Below are 17,105 nucleotides of genomic sequence, written 5' to 3'. Positions count from 1 at the left end.
TGATAATATCTTTTGAGTTTTGCCTTGGAATATCTATTATGGTGGGAAACGTTGGGTCAGGTTGGAAAATTAAAGATGTCACCAGGGTTTATGAACAAAAACTTTATATTGAATCCAAGTTTATTTTACGTTTGAATTCATGATTCAGAGCCAAAATAGATTTATTAATAGAACTTGGTTTCAAATTTTTTTGGAATGGTGTTTCTCAAGGAATTTGGAAATAATGTGGAGCATTGTTGGTATCAGAATGGCACGGGGAATATTTTTGGTATTAATGGAAGGGAGCAGAGATACTGTGTGTCTTGAATGTTGGGACAGTCCTGACGGTGATGTTTTGTCAGAACTTCCTCAATGCGATTGAGGAGCCCTTGGGATGAAGCGTTAAAATTTATGCCAAATCATATCAGGCAACATTAGTTTTTTGTTTTTTGTTTTTTTAGATATAATTGACAGAGTAAACTGCATATAAAATGTTTGAGTGATAGATTTAGATGTGTTACACCATGAACCCATCACCACAGTGAAGATAGTGAACATCCCTCTTAAACTCAAAGGTTTCCTCTTCATAATTCCTCCTGCTTCTCTCCCAGCCCCCAGTAACCTGTGACCTGCTTTCTGTAACTATAAGTTAATTTGCATTTCTGGAGTTTTATATAAATGGAATCATATAGCATGTGCTCTTTTTCTGGCTTCTTTCCACAGTTATTTTGAGATTCACCCATTAATTTGTGTTACTAAATTTCCTTATTGCTGAGTAGTATTCCATTGTACAGACACAGTAATGTGTCTAGTCATTCACCTGTTAATAGACATTTGAATAATGTTCACTTCGGGGCTCTTGAGAAGAAACCTGTTCAAGAACATTCATATGCAAACCTATGTGAACATATGCTTCCTTTTTTCTTGTATAAACACCTATGAGTATTATAGCTGGATAAAATAGTTATGTATGTGTTACTATTAAAGACACTACCTCAGTGTTTTCCAAAGTGATTGTACTGTTTTCCCATTGTACCAGCAGTTTCTCTACATTCTTGTGATCTTGGTCTGGTCAGTTTTAGCTTTTTTAGTAGATGTGTAGTGATATCTCATTATGGTTTTAATTTGTATTTCATCTGTTACCAGTGATGTTGAGCATCTTTTCATGTATTTGTTTGCCATCTGTATGTCTTCTTTGTTGAGGTACCTAGTCAAATCATTCTTAAAAATTAGGTTTTTAAAAATTTATTGTCTTGATAGTTCTTTATGTATTCTGGATATGAGTCCCTTATCAGATACATACATTGCCAGTATTTTCTTTCAGCTTATGGTTGTCTTTTCATCCTCTTAACAATACCTACTGAAGTTGTTTTGGTGAAGTATACTTTATTGATCTGTTCTTTTGTGGATTTTGTTTTTGGTATCATTTTCGAAATCTTTGCCTAATGTCAGGTCATAAAGATTTTCCTTTAAAGTTTTCTTTTATAGATTTTAAAGTTTTAGATGATACATTTAGATCTATGATGTATCTTGAGATAATGTTTGTTTATGGTGTCATGTACATATTAAAGTTAATTACCTGGTGGTTCAGATGGTAAAGAATCTGCCTCCAATGCGAAGACCCAGGCTTGATCCCTGGTTTGGGAAGATCCCCTGGAGAAGGGAATGGCTACCCACAGTATTCTTGCTTGGAGAATTCCATGAACAGTGGAGCCTGGTGGGTTACAGACTCGGGTTGGAAAGAGTTGGACGTGACTGAGCAACTAACACTTTCACTTTCATTATTATTATAATTATTTTGACAAATGGATATTCCCTTGTTTTGACACCATTTTGAAAAGATTTATCTTTTCTTTTTTGCACCTTTGCTAAAAATCAGTTCTTACCGGTCCCGAAATCAGGTGGTTAGTTCTGAACTTTGCTCTTTTTCAGAGCCGCTTTGGCTTTTCTAAGCTGTTCGCTGTACATTTTAGAATAAAATTTTCAATTTCTAACAACAACGAAAAAAGCCTACTGGGGTTTTGGTTGGGATGGCTTTGAATCTGTAGACTAATTTACTTCTTACTTTGTTTTTTAATTTCTCTCAGCAGCATTTTGTAGTTTTCTTTGTATGTGTTTCTCACATGTTTCGTCAAACTTGTCCCTAAGTATTTGTTTTTTGAAACTCTTGTAAAAAATGTTGTTTTCAAAACTTGCTCTCCAATCAGGTCTTGTCCAATAAGCATGTGGCTCCTGACCATCTGTTGCAAATCTGCCAACGCATCGGTCCCATGCTGGATAAAGAGATCCCACCCAGCATTTCAAGAGTCACTTCTTTACTTGGGGCAGGAAGGCAGTCTTTGCTACGTACAGCAAAAGGTACCTTAATTTGAAGAAGTGTTCTGCTTTGTATTACTAGCTTAATAATTACTATAATTGTGAAGTAATGTAAGCATTGTGGAAGAAAGGTGATATGTAACTAAAAACCATGCTGTGGACTATAAAATTCTCTGCATTTAGCCTAGGCATTGATTTCTATTACGTCAGTGTTTAATGGGTCCTTCTGCATTTAAAAAATGATAAAGGTATAGATGTTAAGCTCAAAAGCTTGAATTTATTATGAGATGTGTTTGAGGTTTTATCAATGTGAGTTCTTAATTTTCCATTTTGTAGCTCACTTATAACTTCATTGAATGTAATTGTATGTGTCTAATAAACTCTTTAAATGCTAGAAGTATTTCATTTGATATTTAGATTCTGCAAGCCCTTTGTTATAAGGGGAAGTGATTTTCTAAATTTGGTAGCATTTTGAAAATGAGCACCAAAAATGTACAATTGCATGGTTCTTTTTCCACCAATTTAATTTTTTGCAAAATTGTGTGGTAGCAAAATGTTTGGAATTGCTGTTTTTCTGTTAGCTTGGTATAAATCACTTAGACTGAGTATATGTATGTGATACGATCTATGTATACAACGTGGCTTAACCGCTAATGGGCAAGAATGTTGGCTCTTCTGATCCTGAGTATCCGTCACGTTCATCCCTCATGATTATTTTTAAGATCTGTTGCTGTTGTGATGCTGCCTCTTAGATGCTCCGCCAGTATAAAGTTTGACTGAGAAAGAACAACCCTTCCTCTTGGTTCCATGCCAGACTGGTTTGTCAGCTTTAGTTGTTTTTCAGTGCTCTATGTAGTCATGCCACACTGTGGCTCGAATCAGGAAACTGTTCATATTCCTCCTTTTTCTGTGTTCTACTCACCTTGTAATTATTCTATTTTAGGTTGTTATATAGTAGTTGCTTGGATAGCCTGTTTTCTTCTGTTTTCTTTACTTGTGTCAAGCTCAATGTTGTTTTGTGATGAGCACTGCTTTAGAAATGGCAGACTGTGGAAGAAGCTCTTCAGCAAGCTGTCCTAGGGTAGGGACTGTATTTCTCTGTTTGTTTGTACTAGTGACATGAGAGATGCCTTGTAACTGATATTGATAGTGGTAATGAATTCATTCCTGTAAAACATGATATGCCTGTTAGTTTGGGGCACCCGAGGCTCAGTGGAGGTTTATATAATGCCTTTCTTCCCTTCCTCCTTCAGTTCTGCAGAAGCTAATTTCTAGCACAGCATACTCTGTGCTCTGCTGCTATCTCCTCTAGAGGGGGTTAGACAGTTTTCTTAGTGTATTTGCTAAGAGGGATAGGACTTCAGAATTAAGTGTTCAGACTCGCAGGTCCTACATGTGCTCTTGTGTAATGGATTGTCTGTGATCCTAAAACAAGAGGAAAGCCATTTGTCAATACTAAGGAGATTAAAGTCATGGTAATATTGGCCAGCATTAATTTTAAACTCAGTAACATTTAAATAATTAAGTCAAGGATTTTCATATAAATGAAAAAAAATTTCCTTACAAAAATGTCCATTATGGGAAAATTGGATCAGTTACGAGTAAGACCTTTATCACTAATGATTGTATGGTGTAATTCTGTGATGAAAAATAAAAATCCATTTGGCATTGAGTAAGACTTGGAGTCAAAAGATCTGGTTTTATGGTCCATCTTGACAAGTCATTTGCAGTGGATCTCTTTAAAGGTCCTGGAACCTTTGAGCCTCAGTTACCTCACTTATAAATTGGCGATAATACCTACCTCACAGGGTTGTTGTGAGGATTCAATGAGATAATGTATGTAGAAAGCACTTTGTAAATTGTAAAGTGCTACACAAATGTTAGTTGTTGTTGTTGTATCTGAGATGTCTTAAATTTTTTTTTTTCCTTCAGAAATAGTCTAATAAACCTCTAGGGCTTTTCTGTTAAAGTATATTAGTTGGTAAACCTTTTAATAAACAGTTTATTACAATATACGTAAGTATTCTATAAAATCTTTCTTGGGGTTAACTTTCAAGATTTTATGTGTATCTAAAATTCATTTTAAAGACTGCAGGCACACAGTTTGGAAGGGCTCTGCCTTTGCTGCTCTTCATAGAGGAAGACCTCCTGAAATGCCGGTGAATTATGGTTCCCCACCAAATCTTGGTAAGTGAGGTTGACTTTTCAGTTGATAATTTTTTAATTTCTTGACCAACTTTGTAACTGTTGTATTAAAACTTTAAAGGAGGTGCTGGTAATGTTTCAGATAATTGCTTTCCCAAAATTATTACTAAAAGTAATAAAAGGTAATGAAAAACAGTCTTATTTAATAAATCTGTGCTAGTGCTTATAGTCGGAGAAGGCAATGGCACCCCACTCCAGTACTCTTGCCTGGAAAATCCATGGACGGAGGAGCCTGGTAGGCTGCAGTCCATGGGGTCACACAGAGTCGGACACGACTGAAGCGACATAGCAGCAGCAGCAGTGCTTATAGTAGAACAGAATAGGGAAGAAACTTCATCGTTAGGATTTCTCAAGTGTTAATTTTTGTGGCCCTCTAGAAATTGTTTTGGAGTTTTTCTTAGCTTCTTACCTACTGGCTTCTCCTTAACCGTTTTCATGTTTTTATTTCCTAGTGGAGATCCATCGAGGAAAACAACTCACAGGGTGTTCCACTTTTAGCACAGCGTTCCCAGGAGCTATGTATCAACACATAAAAATGCACAGGAGGATTCTCGGACATCTGTCTGCTGTTTACTGTGTAGCATTTGATAGGACAGGACATAGAATCTTTACAGTGAGTTACCATTTTAAAGTCAATTTGGTATCATTTGGAGCGCTTTAGTGTGCCTCACGATTATCTAGGAAAGCTTAATTAAATACATCGTTTCCTTTTCTCAGAAATTTTGACTTGGTCTGGTGTGGGGTCTGTGCATTTTTGCATTTTTATTTGCATTTTTATTAAGTATCCCCTGTAATTCTGAAGCAGATAATCAACCTTGTATGGTGTTTGTAGATCACCTACAGCTCATTCTAGACCTACTGAATTAGGTTGTAGTGTGTATTAACAAAAACAATCCAAAAAATCCCCCTACATTAATCAGAAAGACCCTCTCCCCTCAAAATCTAGATGTCTACAGGTGATTCATATTCTCATTGATTACTCGTGATCTGGGGAAATTGATTAACACTGAAAGATTATTTTATAATTATTGTAAAACTGCATGTAAATTTTTGGAATTTAACTTACAATTTCAGTGTTTTAAGGGAAAGTTAGGATGGATAAGAAGTTTAGATTTCATTTTTCTGTTGTTGAGATTCACAGTTGATATTCAGATATTTTCTGGATGGATGGATACTGGATGGTACTATAAATTTGAGACTATTGCTTAGTTATTTAAAATGAGGGGTTTAGTCCCATTATTTTTTGTTTTTGGAATTGCCATTTACTCCACTTGTGAAACAGAACTGTCTTAACTAATACTTACCAAGTTATTTAACTTAATGTGAACTAAACAAACATTTAACTTTGTTAACTGAAATGGGTGAGCCTTGGACTTTTAGTTGGACTTACTACATGGCAGAGAATTTGGAGATAATAGTATTTATAATAGGTCTAAGCCATAGAAATGAAAACTGCAAGAATGTATCTTTTTTATTATTTGATTTGAAGAAAAACATTGTAAGTTTTCTTGGCCATCAGATTCATAATTTACAGAGTATTCTACAGTTGGAAAGAGAGGAGGAGATGAGACATTTAATTTGTGTGACAAGTGAATGGTTTTTTTTTTAATGAAATGTAAGACTTGCCGTATTAACATTTTATCTTGGGGTAAATTTTTTCTTAGGGTTCAGATGATTGTTTGGTGAAGATTTGGTCAACTCACAATGGCCGCCTATTGTCCACATTAAGAGGTCATTCTGCAGAAATTTCAGATATGGCAGTAAACTATGAGAATACAATGATTGCTGCAGGGAGCTGTGATAAAATAATTAGAGTGTGGTGCCTGAGAACCTGTGCTCCAGTTGCTGTGCTCCAAGGACACACGGGGTCAATTACATCTTTACAGGTAAAACCCCCTTTAGTGTGCACATTTGTGTACTGTCTCCTTTGCAATTAATGGTCATTATCTTTGGAGATGAGAAATAGTGAGATGTTTAGTAATTACATGATCTATTTTAAATTTAGTAATCAGGAAAAATATAATCAGTCATAGTTCCATGAATCTTGGAAGGGTGATGTAATAGATACCTAATGCTGTTAAGAGCTTTACTGGGATGACTTACTGTTTCCTTTAGGTTTACAGTTGAACTGAGTGAGTGGCAATTATACACTCATGGTGACAGGTTAATAATTTTTCTCCCTTAAAATTTGTGGATTTTGATAAGTTGATTAAATTGGCTGGAATATATGTTTTTCTTTATTGTGGACATTAATTTTTTGGACCATATAGATGGTAGACAAAATAGTATGATGAGCCTTTATGTGTCCATCATTTCTGGCCAGTTCTTCTTCATCTGTTTCACCTTGTACCTAAAGCAAATGCTAGATTTCATATAATTTCATCTGTAAATGCTTCAGTATGTCTACTGTGTTTTATTAAAAACACAACCAAAAACATTATCATCACACTTGTTGACATTCAAATTTCAAATAGTTTCATAAATGGACTTCCCTGGTGGCTCAGCTGGTAAAGAATCTGCCTGCAATGTGGGAGCCCTGGGTTCAATCCCTGGGTTGGGAAGATCCCTGGAAAAGGGAAAGGCTACCCACTCCGGTATTCTGGCCTGGAGAATTCCATGGACTGTATAGTCTGTGGGGTCGCAAAGAGTCAATCACGACTCTTTCATAAATAGCATTATTTTATTTAGCTTGAATTAGGAACCAAAGTCAGTACCTTACAATTGGTTGCTATACATTAAAAGAATTTTACCACAAGTTTCATCATCTTGTCCAATTTTTTGGGCAGTTTCTTTGTTGAGGAAATTGGGTTTATAGAGTTCCCACAGTTTGGGTACCATTTGCTTCCTTGTAGAATAGATTAACATATTTCTTTGTGTTTCTTTTAAGTTGGTTGTTGGATCCAGAGTAGTAGTTTTATTTAATGCGTATGAGAGTCACTTGGAGGCTTTGTTTAAAACACAGATTGCTAGGCCCGACTGCTTAAGATTTTGATTGATTCTGAATGTTGGAGGTAGGTGAGGATCATTGATTGAAAATAAAAGAGGCTTGGTTACCTTAATGCATATGCTCTTCCAGGTGGTCTCTCTGTAGTTGCCTTAGATCTGTTAGTTCCGAGAATGGTAATATTCAGTCACTTTTTAGAAATTGCGTTTTGTTAGTAGGTAATGATTTATAAGGCCTTTTGGGCATGTTGTTATCTCTGATTTGAGTTTGATTAAACAAGGAGAGTGGTTTCATTTTCATATGTGAATTTACCCAGGCTATATGTTGAGTGGCCTATGTATAGATTTGGTGTGAAGTCTGTGATAAAAGTGACTTTTCTCAACTCCTGTGGTCAATATTCTTAAAGAACAGAGACTGCAAACTTGTTTTTTAAGGATGACAACTAAAATTGGGATTGAGTTTTACTATGAATATTGGAGGAAAATCTTCGGTTTGCCTATTTATCTTCTGACAATGAGTATATTGTTCTCTAGAGGACTTTATAGGTTAAAAATTAATTCATATCCTAGCTGTGTTCCACAGGTTTTAAAATTTTAAAGTTTGTTATGAACTTGTATACAATATCACAGCAACATTTATAGTAAGTAGTTTGTGAGTGTATCTGTTTTAAAATCGTTATGGAATTGTTCAGTGTGAGAGTGAAGCTCTGGTCTTCAATGAAAGCCTCCTTGTTTTGATAATAGGGGCCCACCTGTATTTATCACCTACCAAAGATACAGAAAATTTGCTTGTGTGGTAGTAAGTTTTTATACATCAGAAGGCTTATCTGTGCTTGCTAGTGGTTACTCTGAAGTTCAAACACAAACAAGTGCATGATACATTAATCTTTTTCATGTTCTTTGCCCTGTTGTTACTGGCATGTATAAACCATCCTAATTGTAGTAACAGCTTTCTTTTTTTATTAAAAAAAAGATAAGTAATATTGTTTGCCAAAAAAACTAGACAGTAGTTAATAGCAAATAATATTTAAAACTTCCATAATCTTACCATTTAGAATAATCCCTGTCAGTATTTTAGTACATAACCTTTCTCATGGGTAGCAGTATGCAGTATCACTTAAAATTTACGTTCTCAGTAGTGTTAGTATTAGACTAACTGGGTTAGAGTTAGAACCTTTTGTCTAAGAGTATCAAGTAACAATTGGAGGAGGAAATGGCAACCCACTCCAGTGTTCTTGCCTGGAGAATTCCAGGGGCGGAGGAGCCTGGTGGGCTGCCATCTATGGGGTCTCACAGAGTCGGACACAACTGATGCGACTTAGCAGCAGCAGCAGCAGCATCAAGTAACATTCTTGATGAATGAGAGACATAATGCTTAGCTGGAAACTATTAACAGGAAAGTTGGATGAAGGTGAGAAAGTATCCAGAGTACTAAACAGTTCAGTAGCTCAGTCGTGTCCGACTCCTTGCGACCTCATGGGCTGCAGCATGCCAGGACTCCCTGTCCATCACCAACTCCTGGAGTTTGCTCAAAGTCGTGTTTGTCAAATCAGTGATGCCATCCAGCCATCTCATCTCCTGTCGTCCCCTTTTCCTCCTGCCTTCAATCTACCAGCATTAGAGTCTTTTCTAAGGAGTCAGTACTTCGCCTCAGGTGGCCAAAGTACTGGAGTTTCAGCTTCAGCATCAGTCCTTCCAGTGAATATTTGGGACTGATTTCCTTTAGGATTGACTGGTTTGATCTCCTTGCAGTCCAGGGGACTCTGAAGAGTCTTCTTCAACACCACATTTCAAAAGCATCAATTCTTTGGTGCTCAACTTTCTTTGTGGTCCAACTCCCACATCCATACATGACTATGGGAAAAACCATAGCTTTGACTAGATAGACCTTTGTTGGCAAAGTTAATGTCTCTGCTTTTTAATATACTGTCTAGGTTGGTCATAGCTTTTCTTCCAAGGAGTAAGTGTCTTTTAATTTCATGGCTACAGTTACCATCTGCAGTGATTTTGGAGCCCAAGAAAATAAAGTCTATCACTGTTTCCATTTCCATTCCATTCCACAAAGTGCTAACATAGTGAGAAATTATGTAGCCAAGATATGGAAAGCCCAGAGTGAGGAACCTTGAATTTGAAGGCATTTAGCAGTTTCATAGGTAACTGAGAATCTTAGCAGAAATTTTGACAGACTTGTAGGATTGGGGAGGATATATCTTGGCAATATCCATGCATAGTAAATTCAGCTATTGATGAAATTTCATCAGAGAACTAGAATTAGTAAAAAGAAACTTGAGGACTGAAGTGTACAACTGAATTTAGTAGTTCAGTAGATTGTTTTAACAGCAGACTGGATTCTACTAAGGAAGTCAAAGAGAGAATTGATGAGTTGGCAGTGAGACCAGAGAAAATAAACAAATGGAAGCACAGAGTGAAGAGTTTAGAATGTACCGAAAGAGGTTAATAAAGAGGAAATGCTGAAAAGATTCCACATGTGTATACATATATATGTACCGTACACGTAACTGGAATTCCTGAAGGAGAGAATGAAGCAAAAGCTGTGTTTGTAGTGATAATAGCTGAGAAGTTTGCAAAATACACTAAAGAAATAAAGCCACAGATTGAAGAAATGCTAAGTTTCCTGAACAGAGTAAATACACAGAAAACTACAACTATTGAACATCACATTTAGTTTTAAAACCAAAGACAAAGAGAAATCTTAAAGAATCAGAGGGGAAAATAACAAAAGGAGCAAGATTGATGGCCAGCTTCTCAGTAGAAGCAGTGAAGGTTCATAGACAAAGGAGTGCTTTTCTGAGAGTGCTGATAGGAAATGACTGTAGGTCAAGAATTCTGAACCTACCGAAAATCCGCTGAAGTATAATAAACACGTTTTCAGACAGACTCAGAGTTTCTTAGTGATAGGGCAGCACTAAGGGGAATTTGAAATAGTATTCTTCAGTCAGAAGGAATGTGATCCCAGGCTTGGAGTAATAAGAGGAAATGAAGAATTAAAAGAAAATGTGTATGGGTAAATGGAAATAAACATTGACCACCTGCAACAAATATCATTTCTAGGGTTTTAGATTATGTATCAGTTCAGTTCAGTTGCTCAGTCGTGTCTGACTCTTTGCGACCCCATGAATTGCAGCACGCCAAGCCTCCCTGTCCATCACCATCTCCCGGAGTTCACTCAGACTCACGTCCATCGAGTCCGTGATGCCATCTAGCCATCTCATCCTCGGTCGTCCCCTTCTCCTCCTGCCCCCAATCCCTCCCAGCATCAGAGTCTTTTCCAATGAGTCAGCTCTTCGCGTGAGGTGGCCAAAGTACTAGAGCTATAGCTTTAGCATCATTCCTTCCAAAGAAATCCCAAGGCTGATCTCCTTCAGAATGGACGGGTTGGATCTCCTTGCAGTCCAAGGGACTCTCAAGAGACTTCTCCAACACCAAAGTTCAAAAGCATCAATTCTTCGGCGCTCAGCCTTCTTCACAGTCCAACTCTCACATCCATACACGACCACTGGAAAAACCATAGCCTTAACTAGACGGACCTTAGTCAGCAAAGTAATGTCTGCTTTTGAATATACTATCTAAGTTGGTCATAACTTTTCTTCCAAGGAGTAAGCGTCTTTTAATTTCATGGCTGCAGTCACCATCTGCAGTGATTCCGGAGCCCCCAAAAATAAAGTCTGACACTGTTTCCACTGTTTCTCCATCTATTTCCCATGAAGTGATGGGACCAGATGCCATGATCTTTGTTTTCTGAATGTTGAGCTTTAAGCCAACTTTTTCACTCTCCTCTTTCACTTTCATCAAGAGGCTTTTAGCTCCTCTTCACTTTCTGTCATAAGGGTGGTGTCATCTGCATATCTGAGGTTATTGATATTTCTCCTGGCAATCTTGATTCCAGCTTGTGTTTCTTCCAGTCCAGCATTTCTCATGATGTACTCTGCATAGAAGTTAAATAAGCAGGGTGACAATATACAGCCTTGACATACTCCTTTTCCTATTTGGAACCAGTCTGTTGTCCCATGTCCAGTTCTAACTGTTGCTTCCTGACCTACATACAGATTTCTCAAGAGGCAGGTTAGGTGGTCTGGTATTCCCATCTCTTTCAGAATTTTCCACAGTTTCTTGTGATCTACACAGTCAAATGCTTTGGCATAGTCAATAAAGCAGAAATAGATGTTTTTCTGGAACTCTTCTGCTTTTTCCATGATCCAGCGGATGTTGGCAATTTGATCTCTGGTTCCTCTGCCTTTTCTAAAACCAGCTTGAACATCAGGGAGTTCATGGTTCACGTATTGCTGAAGCCTGACTTGGAGAATTTTGAGTATTACTTTATTAGCGTGTGAGATGAGTGCAATTGTGCGGTAGTTTGAGCATCGTTTGGCATGGCCTTTCTTTGGAATTGGAATGAAAACTGACCTTTTCCAGTCCTGTGGCCACTGCTGAGTTTTCCAAATTTGCTGACATATTGAGTGCAGCACTTTCACAGCATCATCTTTCAGGATTTGAAACAGCTCAGCTGGAATTCCATCACCTCTATTAACTTTGTTGGTAGTGATGCTTTCTAAGGCCCGCTTGACCTCACATTCCAAGATGTCTGGCTCTAGATTAGTGATCACATCATCATGATTATCTGGGTCGTGAAGATCTTTTTTGTATAGTTCTTCTGTGTATTCTTGCCATCTCTTCTTAATATCATCTGCTTCTGTTAGGTCCATACCATTTCTGTCCTTTATTGAGCCCATCTTTGCATGAAATGTTCCCTTGGTATTTCTAATTTTCTTGAAGAGATCTCTAGTCTTTCCCATTCTGTTGTTTTCCTCTATTTCTTTGCATTGATCGCTGAAGAAGGCTTTCTTATCTCTCCTTGCTATTCTTTGGAACTCTGCATTCAGATGCTTATATCTTTCCTTTTCTCCTTTGCTTTTCTCTTCTCTTCTTTTCACAGCTATTTGTAAGGCCTCCCCAGACAGCCATTTTGCCTTTTTATATATATATATAGAGAGAATTAAACTGACAGTAATAAGAGCTTATATATTCAGAGATAACTTCAGTATTATTATAGATCTTTCTGTTACTATCACATACCACATTCCCTCTTACTTTGGTAATTTTGCTCATCTTACTCCTTTGCTGAGTGTGTTTTTCTTGTTTTCCTTATAATTCCCTCTGTATCTTTTAAGCTACCTTGGATGTTTCTGGACCAAATAAATGGATCTTCCTTTCTCTAGCTTGTTTGTGTAGCACAGTCGGTACTTTATTAAACACAAGTGTTAACCCTATTCTGAAGTTACAAGATAATTCTTTTGTTATAATACTTGTTTTGTTATTTAAATATTTAAAATGTCAATCACTTGGAATTTATCCTGCTTTATAGTTTAAAGAATGGATCCATTTTCCCCTTAATTGTTGCATAGTTGTCACGTTACCGTGTATGCATTTATGGTCCATTGTTTTCCCATCTGACTGAGATGGCTCCTTTGTTGTATGTCTTGTGTATTGGGGGCCAGTTTGGACTTCACAGTTTTCCATTGGTCTTTCTGTCATAATGTACGTACTGTGCCCCATAGTTTTAATTATTGAGGCCTTGTGGTAGATCTCACATCAACAGGACTAGATCTTTACTTTCTCTTAATGAAAGTTTTTCTGACCGTTCTTATTAGTTTCCAAAATAAACTTTTATTGAGATCACATTACGTTTATAAATTAGAGATAGACGTTCTTTTTTGTTTTTTTTTTTGGTTATGAGTTCTCACTGTAGTATCACCTGTATTTTGGATTTCTTGTGTGTTGCTCAAAGTGTCAATTGAAATTAACTTTGAAAAACTTAAACTGTAATGTTAGTGGAAACTGATTTGTAAATGTTTTTATTCCTTTTTAGTTTAGCCCCATGGCCAAAGGCTCTCAAAGATACATGGTCTCCACTGGTGCTGATGGGACTGTTTGTTTTTGGCAGTGGGATTTAGAATCCCTGAAATTCAGGTAAATGACTGTAATTGTGTAGTAAGTTTTTTCTTTTTTCATGATGTTACTGTTTAGTCTAAAAATGAAATCTGATTATAAAGAGAAATTATGTGTTGTGATTGCCTTTTTACTTTTGAACTTAATTTTTGATACATACAGTGCATGTACCATATTGACTGTTGTTTACGCTGTGCCATTTAGATATTTGGGTATGTTAAAGGGACGGAGCTGTTCTCTTAGTGGTCACATGGTTTTGAAAAAGTGATAGTATGTGAAACATTTTGAAAAATGTTAGAAATATATATGATTATATGCATAGGCAGAAATTTAGGCAGGAATTATTTAAGAATCAGACCTGGATTATTATAGCCCTACACTGCCCAACATGGTATCCACTAGCCACACATTTCTATCGAGCACTTTGGTTGTGGCTGGTGCAATTGAGGAATCGAATTATTAAATTTTTAACAGATATGATTCAGTACTTAGAGAACTTTTAAGCGTATTTTAAACAACTTGAGTATGTGAATTAATTTTTCAATTAGAAGTTTCATGAACTCTCAGTATAGATCAAGTATTTTTCATGAAAACTTCAAATTGAGATGTATTATAAGTGCTATGGAAGAGTTAAAGGATATACTATGAAAGCAAAGTTCTCATTAAAATTTTATTAACATTGTTGTGGTATTTTGGCTATATTAAGTGGATTAAAACTAATTTTATTTTTTTACTTATTTTGTGGCTACTAAAAATTTAATGTTAGATATGCAGCTTGCATTCTCTTTCTGTTGGAGCATGCTGTCTGGTGGTTTTACAGCCTGTTCTGTAGCCTCGATAATGGGTTCTCTTACACTCTGAGCTTTAGTCACCTCAGTTACAGAACAGTGGTTAGTGGGCCTGCTCTTTCTGTGTACTAGGATCCGTGTAAGTTTGGGGGTTAGACAGTCCTCTCACATCCACCCACCTATAACAGCGTTTGTGGAAATACGTGGTATACGAAGAGGTACTATAGAAGTAAGATGGCAACACTTATGTATGCTAGATTAAAGCCATTATGTTTTTTAAAAATTTATTCTTAATTGAAGAATAATTGCTTTATAACATTGTTTTAATGTTATAAATAATGTTATAATGTTATAATGTTATAACATTGTTTTAATGTTATAAATGATGTATGCTGCCATACATCAGCATGAATCAGCCAGCTATAGATATATAAATGTCCCCTTCCTTTTGAACCTCCCTTCTACCTCCCATCCCTTCTCACCCCTCTAGGTTTTACAGAGCCCTGGTTTGAGTTCCCTGAGTCATGCAGCAAATTCCCATTGACTATCTGTTTTACTTATGGTAGTGTGTATGTTCCCATGCTACTCTCTGCATTCATCCCACCCTCTTCTTCTTACCCCTCCCCAGCCTGTGTCAATAAGTCTGTTCTCTGTGTCTGTGTCTCCATTGCTGCCCTGCATATAGGTTCATCAGCACCATCTTTTTAGATTCCATACTGCATGCATTAATATGCGATATTTTTCTCTTTCTGACTTACTTCACTCATATGTATAATAGGATCTAGGTTCATCTGCCTTGTTAGAACTCATTCAAATGCGTTTCTTTTTATGGCTGAGAAATATTCCATTGTATGTATATGCCACAGCTGCTTTATCCATTTATCTGTTGATGGACAGTCTGTGTTGTAACTTCCATCATCTAGCTATTGTAAATAGTGCTGCAGGGAACATTGGGGTACATGTGTCTTTTTCAATTTTGGTTTCCTCAGGGTATATGCCTAGTCGTGGAATTGCTGGGTAATATGGTAGTTTTATTCCTAGTTTTCTTTTTTTGAAGGAATCTCCGTATTGTCTTCCCCAGTGGCTGTATCAGTTGACATTCCCACCAACAGTGTTAGAGGGTTCCCTTTGCTCCACATCCTCTCCAGCATTTATTGTTTATGGATTTTTTGATGATGGCCATTCTGACTGGTGTGAGGTGATATCTCATTGTAGTTTTGGTTTGGATTTCTCTAATAATTTAGAGTGGTGTTGAGCATCTTTTCATGTGTTTATTAGCCATCTGTATGTCTTCTTTGGAGAAACGTTTGTTTAGGTCTCTTTCCTACTTTTTGACCAGATTGTTTATCTGATACTGAGTTGGATGAGCTGCTTATGTATTTTGGAAATTAATCCTTTGTCAGTTGTTTCATTTGCTATTATTTTCTCCCATTTTGAGGGTTGTCTTTTTCACCTTGTTAATAGTTTTCTTTGCTGTGCAGAAGCTTTTAAGTTTAATTAGGTCCCACTTATTGTTTTTATTTCCATTACTGTAGGAGGTGAGTCATAGAGGATCTTGCTGTGGTTTATGTCATATTGTGTTCTGCTTGTGTTTTTCTCTAAGAGTTTTATAGTTTCTGATGTTACTTTTAGGTCTTTAATCCATTTTGAGTTTATCTTTGTATACGGTGTTAGGAAGTGTTTTCATTTTTCAATTCTTCATTCTCTGTTTCTCTCAGCACCACTTATTGAAGAGACTATCTTTGCCCCACTGAATATTCTTGCTTCCTTTGTCAAAAGGTGCCGATAGGTGCATGGGTTGATATCTGGGCTTCCTATCTTGTTCCATTGGCCTATATTTCTGGTTTTTATCATGCTGTCCAGATGACTGTAGCTTTGTAGTATAGTCTGAAGTCAGGAAAGTTGATATCTCCAGCTGCATTGTTCTTTCTCAAGATTGCTTTGGTTATTTGGGTCTTTTGTGTTTATATACGAATTGTGAAATTTTTTGTCCTAATTCTGTGACAGATGCCTTTGTTAATGTGATAGGGATTGCGTTGAATCTTTACATTGCATTTGATAGTACAGTCATTTTCACAATACCGAGTCTTTCAGCCTAGGAGCATGGACTATCTCTCCATGTGCTAATGTCATCTTTAATTTCTTTTATCAGTCTCATAGTTTTCTGTATACAGGTCTTTTGACTCCTTAGGTAAGTTTATTCCTAGGTATTTTATTCTTTTTGTTGCAGTGGTAAATGGGATTGAGTCCTTAATTTCTCTTTCTTGTTTTTCATTGTTAGCATATAGGAATGCAAGTGATTTCTAGGTATTGATTTTGTATCCTGCAACATTACTAAATTCACTCATTAGCTGTAGTAATTTCATGATAGCATCTTTAGGATTTTATATGTATAGTATGATGTCATCTTCAAACAGTGTGAGTTTTGCTTCTTTTCCAATCTGGATTTCTTTTATTTCTTTTTCTTTTGTGATTGCCATAGCTAAGACCTCCAAATCTGTGTTGAATAATTATGGTGAAAGTGGGCACACTTGTCTTATTCCTGATCTCAGAGGGAATGCTTTCAGTTTTTCACCATTGAGAATAATGTTTGCTGTGGGTTTGTTGTATATAGCCTTTATTATGTTGAGGTAGTTTCCTTCTATGCCCATAAATGGGCAAAACAAGCTTTTGAATTTTGTCAGGAGCTTTTCCTGCATCTGTTGAGATTATCATATGGTTTTTATCTTTCAGTTTTTTAATATGGTGTATCACATTGATTGATTTGGGTTTATTGAAGAATCTTTGCATTTCTGGGATAAACCCGACTTGATCATGGTGTGTGATCTTTTTAATGTGTTGTTGAATTCTGTTTGCTTGAATTAATGTTGAGGATTTTTGTGTCGGTGTTCAGTGATATTGGCTTGT

The 17,105-nt window shown here is 36.6% G+C and overlaps 1 protein-coding gene across 1 annotated transcript in view; it reads left to right on the top strand.

The window, feature by feature from the left end:
- BRWD1 (bromodomain and WD repeat domain containing 1) overlaps window positions 1-17,105 on the top strand; it is a 123,515-nt gene that overhangs the window by 16,854 nt on the left and 89,556 nt on the right. Inside the window, exons 5-9 of the mRNA XM_027960640.3 lie at window positions 2,187-2,337; window positions 4,384-4,482; window positions 4,953-5,113; window positions 6,165-6,386; window positions 13,331-13,431. Coding sequence (XP_027816441.1) covers window positions 2,187-2,337; window positions 4,384-4,482; window positions 4,953-5,113; window positions 6,165-6,386; window positions 13,331-13,431 — 734 coding nt within the window. The remainder of the gene's footprint in view (window positions 1-2,186; window positions 2,338-4,383; window positions 4,483-4,952; window positions 5,114-6,164; window positions 6,387-13,330; window positions 13,432-17,105) is intronic.

This window comes from Ovis aries, chromosome 1 (genome assembly GCF_016772045.2).
Source record: "Ovis aries strain OAR_USU_Benz2616 breed Rambouillet chromosome 1, ARS-UI_Ramb_v3.0, whole genome shotgun sequence".
NCBI classification, from domain to species: domain Eukaryota; kingdom Metazoa; phylum Chordata; class Mammalia; order Artiodactyla; family Bovidae; genus Ovis; species Ovis aries.
Note: the sequence above shows the minus strand (reverse complement) of the source record. Positions and strands in the feature narration are given on the sequence as shown.